The 10,000-nt window shown below is 48.4% G+C and overlaps 1 protein-coding gene across 1 annotated transcript in view; it reads right to left on the reverse strand.

Moving 5' to 3' along the window:
• The window catches only part of si:dkey-40c11.2 (drebrin-like protein A), a 38,230-nt gene that overhangs the window by 2,868 nt on the left and 25,362 nt on the right, over nucleotides 1-10,000 (reverse strand). Inside the window, exons 5-12 of the mRNA XM_048244606.1 lie at nucleotides 3,699-3,836; nucleotides 3,178-3,255; nucleotides 2,801-2,952; nucleotides 2,383-2,437; nucleotides 2,042-2,116; nucleotides 1,722-1,827; nucleotides 884-1,330; nucleotides 69-503 (exon numbers count right to left, since the gene is read on the reverse strand). Coding sequence (XP_048100563.1) covers nucleotides 69-503; nucleotides 884-1,330; nucleotides 1,722-1,827; nucleotides 2,042-2,116; nucleotides 2,383-2,437; nucleotides 2,801-2,952; nucleotides 3,178-3,255; nucleotides 3,699-3,836 — 1,486 coding nt within the window. The remainder of the gene's footprint in view (nucleotides 1-68; nucleotides 504-883; nucleotides 1,331-1,721; nucleotides 1,828-2,041; nucleotides 2,117-2,382; nucleotides 2,438-2,800; nucleotides 2,953-3,177; nucleotides 3,256-3,698; nucleotides 3,837-10,000) is intronic.

The raw sequence follows: 10,000 nt of genomic DNA on the forward strand, positions 1-10,000 counted from the left end.
GGTGAGAACACAAGGCCGCATGTTTAGTAAGGGTCAGGAGGATGGTGGTCCAGAGAACAGCTGCCTACCTGCGTCCACTGGCTCTTCGCTGTCTTCCTCCTCCTGGGCCGGCTCCACATACACCTCCTGCTCCTCCACCTCTTCCTCAACTCCTTCCTCGTCCTCCTCAGTCTGTGCCTCTGGTGCTCCTCCGGGTTGTGGCTCCTCCGTCAGGATCTCCTGCACCTCCTCTGGCTCTGGTTGTGCTACTGGCTCTGATTGTGGTTCTGGTTCTAGTTCTGGTTCTAGTTCTGGTTCTGCAGAGCCTGTGGAGGCCTCGGGGGCGGTAGCCTCCACCTCCTCCTCATTCACATCTGTGGCGCTGGCCGTCGGAGCCTCCACCTGTTCTCTTTGTCCTTCCTCCTCCTCCTCCTCCTCCTCCTCCTCTTCCACAAGGACGGCCCGGACACAAAGGCCTGACTCAGGTTCCAGGCTGCTCAGAGTGTGTGCAGCTGAGCGCAAGTCTAGAAGGAGACAAAAAAACAACCCATGACATTGTATCAGCCTTGTTTCAAACTATGTCTCTCTAACAGGGACGTTCAACTGATGATTGACCCAAGGACCACCATTCTGACTACGGAAGCAACATGAATAGAAACATGCTGAGTCTCACAGTGAAACTACATTATTAAATAGATAGATAGATATATAGATAGATAGATAGATAGATAGATAGATAGATAGATACTTTATTGAACCCCAAGGGGAAATTCAAGATGAATGGTCAGGGATCACCAGCAATCCCTTCACAGACCACCAGTGGGCCTCAGCTCACCGGTTCTAAACTCCTTATCTAGCACATTTTTCTCATGTGCTCACTCATACTCCTATTATTCACACTCACCCTCTGGGTACTCTGGGCTCTCAGCAAGTGGCTCAGCAGTGGCGCCACCTGGTGGGGAAGCAGGAGGAGAGCAGGAGGCCTGCACCAGGCTGGCCTGCAGACCTGGGGAGGCCGGGGCTGGGGACGGGGCTTCCTGGGGCTGGGCGGGGACTGGGGGCAGAGTGGACGGCGGCGGGGGTCTGGAGGGTGGCATGCTGGGTAATGGCACCACCGGAGGGGTGGCGCGTTGTGGCGACGCGGGCGGAGAACGCAGGGGCGAGCGGGACGCCTGGGAGAAGCCGGAGGAGAAGGACAGAGGAGAGGTGGGGGTCCGGCGAGGGGACTGGCCAAACGGAGACGGGCAGCTGTCTCTTGGGCTGAGTGGTGAGGTGGGACCCCCGTCGTACTTCTGGAAGATGAAGGCCGTGTCTGTGAGGCTGCGTCTGTAGCGCCGGAACGGGGGCTTCCCTGCACAGAGAGCAGGACAGAGGAAGATGTCTCACAAAAGAAGGGAAAGCACTATCTTCTGCTCAGTAATGGAATGAAAGCTCCTCACATCTCATGGCTGCTATCCGTTGTGAGACAGAGTGTGTGTTATAAACAAAATCATTCACAGTGACGAAAGTAGTTTCAGACTGTGAGTGACCTACACAAAACATGTATGCAGGTCTTCAATGTCACTTTACCAGTAAATATAGCATTTAACTTTCCTAGAGCAACATCAGTGTGGCCTCTGAGTGCTCCCTGGCTTTACTATGTGAAGCACCTCTCCATACCAATGGAGGTCAGAGACACTAGAGATCACTGTGACCTGTGTGAGTGTCCTTGACTCCCTGCTGGAGCGGTTGCAGGTCAGTACCTGTGTGTGGGGACTGGGGGCTGCCAGGGGGCTGAGAGGAGGAGGACAGCTGTCTGAAGAACTCTCTGGGGTTGTTGGACCGCTGCTGGACCAGTGCTGCTGCCTCCTAGTGGACAGAAAGAGAAACACACACTCCTGTCAACTGGAGGATGGTTAGCACATTCTTATGTTGACAGGAAGGGTGTGTGTGTGTGTGTGTGTGTGTGTGTGTGTGTGTGTGTGTGTGTGTGTGTGTATGTGTGTGTGTGTGTGTGAGAGAGAGAGTGTGTGTGTGTATGTGTGTGTGTGTGTGTGTGTGTGTGTGTGGAGAAGTGGCTCACCGCTGCTTTCTCTATGGACTCACTGCGTCTGAATCGTTCTCTGAGCTCTTCTTCATGCTCTCTCTGTTGCTGGTCCTGTTACAAATACATACATACATACAGACATACATCATACGCACACACACACACACACACACACATACACACACAGACACACACACACACACACACACACACACACACAAACAAACCGGTTACTTTAATACAATTAATAATTCTACAGTTCTACAATTAATATCACGTGCAGTCACACAAAAAAGGGACAGAAATTGATATTGGTCTCTCCAGACATAGCTGTCCATGTGACTGATTGAGTTCCATGTGTGTCAGTGGTGACTCACCCATTTGGACTTCTCTTTCCTCCTCATCTCCTCCTCCGTCAAGGCCTGCTGCCTCCTGCAGAGAGTTATTCATAAAGCCATGTTTATTACACCAGTGAAAAACATACACTGAAAATGATGTGGAAAAATAGATATGGAAAGGTAAGTATTATAATATGTCAGTGTCAAAATATGAGGTAATATGTCAGTGTCAAAATATGTGATAATATGTCAGTGTCAAAGTATGTGAGCACGATAACATGAGGTGAGACATTTATGAGACGGGAGGCTGTCTGGTTCATAAACCATCCATCAACACTGCAGTTAAACACATTTAAACACACACATTCACATACACACACACACACACACACACCTAGACACATATAATAACTTCTGAACAAATATGTCTGGCTGTCCGTAAAGTGTGACCTCTGACCTTTGTTCCTCAATCATCTGCAGTTTCTCATTCATCTTCCTGTCCCTCTCATCTGCCTCCTTCCTCTCCTGCATCACCCTCTCTCTCTCCCGGCGCCTCCTCTCCTCCGTCGCTCTCTTCCGTTCCTCCTCCTTTCTCTCTTCCTCCTCGCGCTGGGGATGGGCGTGGGGACCCAGACAATCAGATGAATTAAGACCAGAGGGCCAAACGTCACTCCATATGATTTATTACATGTAATCAAAACTAATGAACTGGATTTCCTGTGCTACAGACCAAGGAAATGACACTTCATATTCAATTGTGCATGCAAATATGTGTCAACGGTATGTCAGTCAACCAGGTGTGGTAGGTCAGGTCATGTTCTCTGTAATTCACACCTCTGCACGTGCCCAGAAAGAGTCCCTGTTGATTCTTCTCATCTCCATGGCAGCGTTTGTTTTCCTGTAGTTTGTGCCCTGAGCACAGAGACGGTATTGATGCTTGGTTACTATGCAACAACTGAGCGTCACAAACATCAATATCGATATTACTAGCAGGATTAAGGACATGAAAATTACTAGCTGACACTGTTTTGTGTCTTGCCCTGAAATGAGATTTATAGTGAAAAACTTTGAATGCAAACAAACACAATGACTGTTTGTGTTGTGTTGTGTGTGTGTGTGTTTGTGAGAATGTGTGTGTGTGAGAGAGAGAGAGAGATTGAAAGAGGGAGCTGGAGAGTGAGAGGGGTAGTATCATTGGTCAGCACTCTGATGTTATATTGTATACAATATTAATTGTTACACTAAGGTCTCCTGTTGCACTGTAGCTTGAATGGTATCCCTCATTAAGTGGCTCTGGATTAAAGTGTCAGCTAAATGAATAAATGCAATAATAAGCAAGTAATAAGGGCACTGACCACCATCTCCTCCTTGTCCACTTGCACGGAGCTCCTCCTCTGGGGCTGCACCGGCGGACGCACCTTGGCCACGGCTGCGGCCAGCTTCTCCTCCGTCACATCCTCCGCGTTTGACGCTGTGACAAACGTATGAGCCTCCTGTTGGCGGACACACCAGACAGACCAGACAATTCAGACCGACATGGACCTACAGAATGTAGTCAGAGACAGGCCGGGGCCGGTCTTTTAAATATAGGAGAGCACAGCCAAGGGGTCATGGGGAGAGAGAGAGAGAGAGAGAGAGAGAGAGAGAGAGAGAAGAAAAAATGTTCAAGTGTGTTTACTGTGGGGAGCAACACAGATAAGACCCAGAGGAGGAGGAGGGGGGAGGGGGTACAGTCTGTGCTGGGGCCACTCATGTCCATTCCATACCCATACACAGCAATGTTTGCACACATCCATGTGCACAGTGCTCAATGTTCAGCAGGCCCAGTGGCTGTGTTTATTTCTCTCCTCTGAAGAGTTATGGCTTGAAGAGAGGAGATAAGAGATGGGGAAGGACATGTGGCTGTAGGCCGCACAGCCTCGTGTGAAGTGACCACAACTTAGAGCAGTCAAGTGCAGTTTTGCAGCAACAGCTCTTTCTTTCTGTCTGCCTTTTCTCTCTCTCTCTCTCTCTCTCTCTCTCTCTCTCTCGCTCTCTCTCTCTACCCTCCCCTCTTCACCTAAACCACAGATTTAGAAGTCTCTATCAGCAGCTTTGGAACTCGCATCCTATCTAGCTGTGCATCTCCCTTTCTGGAGACAGAATAAAGTAAGCTGTCAAGTCTCACCGCCACAGCACAGACAAAGGAGCGCATCTCTGGATGTAGCTAGTCTTTCACTGTCACCTTCCTCAGAAAGATCCAAGAAGGGATCCAAGCCGCAGTGCAGCGCAGCGCAGCGAAGGTGAGCTCAGACTCAGAGTGGTGTATGGTATGCCCCTGGAGCTATCGCTGCTCCTCCAGCAGCAGGCTCCTGCTCCTGACAGGTAGCTCACTGCACTGTGTTTATCTTTCACATCACCCCGAGAACAAACACGCCGCCGTGGCTAGCTAGAACTCGCTGAGGGAACAGAGCGGAGTGGTTCTCAGCGTTAAGAAGATGGAGCGAGCAACAGACAGACATGCTGCGTGACCAAGGGGGATTTGGATCGAAACTCCACTAAAAGGCCTGGCCCTGCTGATTTTAATCCTCTGATATCGATACCTGGCGACAAGAGCCAAAGAGGCTCAGCAGATGCCAGAACGATATAGACTTAAATCAGTCAAGCAGGTCCACACCCAAAAATTCCAGCACGCCCCGACCCAGAAGATAAGCACTGGGATGGGGCAGGACCCGAGTTAAACACCCCTGCCTGTTAGCATTTGGGCTAGCATGCTGGTTCTTGTCTGAAAGATTTTCTTGATGTTTTTATAGGTAATGCTTCTAGGAAGATTTACTGGAGCACAACGTAAAGGTGTGCTTTTGTACATTCACGGCTGTGCCAATAAATTGCGCAGGTCACATAAACTGTTAAGAGTTCACACCATGCTCTGGAACTGTAAGGGCTTAAGGACGCTGTGTGCTTGAACCATCCTGTCAATGATCGGCATCTTAAAGGCTTTGCACTCTCTCTTCTGTCTCAATTTACGGGTTCAGACCTGATGTATGAGGATCAACTGTGACATCCTCAATTTACTTTGTCATTATGGGCCTAGAGCTGAAAATGTGCATGGGTGCTTGTAATAATGGATTTGGAGGGGGGGGGGGAGTGGCTCTGACAGACTTAACAGTCATTTTGACGCAGTGCTCTGTCAACCCTGAAGGGGGCACTGCACTGTGCTCATTATGCTTTTTCTTCACTGCCACCGCATATGCTGCTGTTAATCATCTTCTGGCTCAACTCATGAACCAGATTCACATTTGTCCCACTGCGGGCGTCTGATTAGTTGACTGATTATTTTCCCCCTTTATTCTCTCTTCCCACATTTCTAATCAGACATGTACTGTATAGCTCGCCTGTGACTATACTGTTCAGAACAAACATCTTGGGAACCCCCTTCTAAACACATACCACATATCACACAGTGTATAACCATAAATATACTGTCATTCAGACAACCTAACCATTTGGTAAAGTCAATAACCAGGTTTTGTTCATGAGTATATTTCTACTAAATACAGGCTGCTGCCAGAGCTTTCTCCTCATTTTGGTTCCCCTTCATGGGCAATGGCTACAATGTCTGCATAGCTACGACAGCAACATTACAGTTTGTTACCATAAACACTAGTCAGTGGATGGCCTTTACGGCCCATCCCTTCAGAAAACAGTGTCTGCTAAGTGATTAAACAGAACTGTCCTGTTCACGGCTAACTTCTCACGCCTCTCCCACACACTTCCTTTGTCTGATAATGTTTTATTTTGTCCTGGCAGTTGTCTTTGTTTTTGCACATGTCCAAACGTCTCCCTGCTCCCTGTGTGCACACTTAGCTCTTCATTAGGCTGGGCCTGCTCCCTGTGTGCACACTTAGCTCTTCATTAGGCTGGGCCTGCTCCCTGTATGCACACTTAGCTCTTCATTAGGCTGGGCCTGCTCCCTGTGTGCACACTTAGCTCTTCATTAGGCTGGGCCTGCTCCCTGTATGCACACTTAGCTCTTCATTAGGCTGGGCCTGCTCCCCTGTGTGCACACTTTAGCTCTTCATTAGGCTGGGCCTGTTCCTGTATGCACACTTTTAGCTCTTCATTAGGCTGGGCCTGCTCCCTGTGTGCACACTTAGCTCTTCATTAGGGCTGGGCCTGCTCCCCTGTATGCACACTTTAGCTCTTCATTAGGCTGGGCCTGCTCCCTGTGTGCACACTTAGCTCTTCATTAGGCTGGGCCTGCTCCCTGTGTGCACACTTAGCTCTTCATTAGGCTGGGCCTGCTCCCTGTATGCACACTTAGCTCTTCATTAGGCTGGGCCTGCTCCCTGTATGCACACTTAGCTCTTCATTAGGCTGGGCCTGCTCCCTGTATGCACACTTAGCTCTTCATTAGGCTGGGCCTGCTCCCTGTATGCAATAACCTAGTTTTTCATTAGGCTGGGCCTGCTCCCTGTATGCACACTTAGTTTTCATTAGGCTGGGCCTGCTCCCTGTATGCACACTTAGCTCTTCATTAGGCTGGGCCTGCTCCCTGTATGCACACTTAGCTCTTCATTAGGCTGGGCCTGCTCCCTGCTCTCACTCCTGTCCCTGGAGAAGCCACGCTGGAGAGACAAAGGAGAACGCTGTACATCCCCAGGACATGGACCAGTCTGGGCAAGTGCAATATGGGGATGTCACAGTGTTGTTTTTAACTGTTTTCTCTCTCTCTCTCTCTCTCTCTCTCTCTCTCTCTCTCTCTCTCTCTCTCTCTCTCTCTTCCTTTTTACACTTTCACACCATTCTCTCTCTCATACTCTCTCTCTCTCTCTCTCTCTCACACACATACTTCCATTTCCTTAAAGCCCCCATTTTTCTCACCTCACTAGTAATGTTTCCTCTGGCTCTTGATTTATTAAATCTTGTCTTTTAAAGTCTCCTTCTGGCTGAGAACACCGCTGGCACGAAAGGCTACTGACATGAATCTGACCCCCCCAGATCTCACAAAGACATCTCCGTTAGATGTGCTTTGCCTGGCTGCAGAAGTTCAACACCCAAAGGCAAACTCAAAGCTCAATTAGCACTTGTCTGGATCCTGAATTTGTGTAATGGTATCTCTTTACAGCTACAGAAGTTCAGGCAAAAGGTATCATATCCCTGCCCTCTCTATCAGCTACTGGACCAGTGATATTACCTTGGAAGTGGATGTGGATTTCATTCTGAATGCTAAAATGCCTTGATTGTATATCCTGCAATCTACATATCACATATCTCTTTGCCATGTTATATTCATGATGAATGTCGGCAGTGGGGAAATGGAGCAGTGAGGTAGCTAGTTATCTGCTTTCGCCAAAATAAGTGCAACAAAGAGCTAAACAGCACAAAAACCATGAGGTAACACTTTCACTTAGTGAACCTGAACTCTTCCCTGCGGGTGTCAGCGCAGCTAATCTGTGTTCCTGATGGGGTGCAGACTCTCCACAGTCCACACCTCCTGATAGGCTGCTCACATCCTGGGCCCTGGCTGCTGCAGCGTCTGGACATTATCACTGTGCCATTTTATGTCGGCCTTCCTTCCTTCCGCCTTCTCTTGTCTCTACGGCGACATTTATCCCGCCTCCCGAGAGGAGCGCTAGGATCAAATTTGGTCTGGTTTTGGGATGTTTTGTTTATTGAGTTGAGAGGGTGTGTGTGGGTTGAGGTTGAGGTTGGGGGGGGGGGTAGATGGGAGGGACGAGAGGGGAGAAGGGGGTTTCTCGTTGGGAAGGATCAGGGGGTCCTTCCTCTCCCACACCTCCGGGGTCCTGCGTTCCCACAGTGGTACTCTCTCACCACCACCGCCCCCTTACAGCCAACACTCTCCCCCGCTGCTCACACACTCACACACTCGCATGGGCCTGTCAACAACGCTTACCAGCCACAAGGTGATGGGAGCCACACACACACACACACACACACACACACACACACACACACACACACACACACACACACACAAACACACACAGGCATACACACACACACACACACACACACACACACACACACCTTATAATACATATACATATTGACATAGATCTAATGTGTTGCTTACTCTATCTCTCTCTCTCTCTTACACACAAACACACACACACACACAAAGAGAAATAATATGCATATTCCTGGGGTAGGAGTTGCAGGAATTTACCAGTTTAGTTTTGTGACTACACATGTGTATGCATTAGTGTGTGTCTGTATATATGTGGGAGGGACAGAGAGGGAGGGATGAAGGGTGTGTGAGAGAGAGGGGAGAGAGAGAGAGACAAACAGAGAGAGAGAGAGAGAGAGAGAGAGAGAGGGAGAAATATAAAAGGACGACATTCCTCAGATGCCTAAATCGTTGACTGGGTGATGCCTTTATTTGGGGAAGTATAAGGAGAGGAGGATTCTGTGTTCTGCAAATGAGCCTCTGAGAACATGGGAATGTGTGTGTATGTTTGTTTGTGTGTGTGTGTGTGTGTGTGTGTGTGTGTGTGTGTGTGTGTGTGTGTGTGTGTGTGTGTGTGTGTGTGTGTGTGTGTGTATGTGTGTGCATGTGTGTGTCTGCATGTATTTCAAATGAGCTATGAGAACATGGGAATGTGACTGGATAGTATGTGACTGGATGTACAGCACTGGAACAGTGTTCCTGTATATATTCATGTGAGTGTGTCTGGGCACACATGTGCGCATGTGTGTGTGAGTACTTCAAATGGACTACATATGTGTGTGAATGGATCTATTTCTGTGTGTGTGTGTGTGTGTGTGTGTCTGTGTGTGTGTGTGTGTGTGTGTGTGTGTGTGTGTGAGTATGATCGAACACTATGAGAACAGGAAAGGGCAGTACAAACAGGATAGCAGCAGGACAATAGAGAGAGTGTTTGTGAATGCCATCCCTGAGATGGGACTTCTCAAGTGGGGACAGCCACTTTCAACACAGCATCCTATAGAGCAACATACAAACACACACTGTTGACAGAGACATGTCGCCATAGACGCGTTTAGTCTCCATATGCTGCTGACCCTTGCTTGACCTCATTTTGTTGTACTTAGTTATTTGCTTTGGTGTCATCAGTGCAATGTACACATGTTTGAGAGGTCGTAAATATTTGTAGTGATTGCTGTAAATAATTGCTGAAGCTTTTTTGAAAACAGCATCCTATAATACCAATGTAAACAGATTTAGGTTGTTGCAGGTCAATGTTGTGCAACAACTCTCCAAGCGCATACTTTCGGCGGCTTTAGGGTATTTTCGGCGAGATCATATCTAAAGCCCCACCCCCCTCTCTCCCTCTTCAGGATGCAACAACATTTTTGTCATCTTCTCCCTGGCCATCTTTAAGTCTTCACCCTTTTATTTATTTTGAAGACAAACAAAGTCTGTTGGTGTAGCACATCAGTGCTGCTTTTCAGGACCTCGGGCCCTTACATGCACACAATGGTCTACATCATATATTTGAGCTTTGTACTGCTATGCTAAGCTTTCCTTTCTATTCAATTGAAATGTCTGCAGTCTAGCACAGCACTGGAGTCCACAGAGATGAATGCTGATTTTGTTGTACTGACAGTCCCTGGCTCTGGGTGTCTCTTATTGAGTCACACCGAGTGCAGCACATGTACCACAGTGGAGAAGACATACACCCACACACACACACAC

Source organism: Alosa alosa, chromosome 5 (assembly GCF_017589495.1).
Source record: "Alosa alosa isolate M-15738 ecotype Scorff River chromosome 5, AALO_Geno_1.1, whole genome shotgun sequence".
Taxonomy (NCBI): Eukaryota; Metazoa; Chordata; class Actinopteri; order Clupeiformes; family Clupeidae; genus Alosa; species Alosa alosa.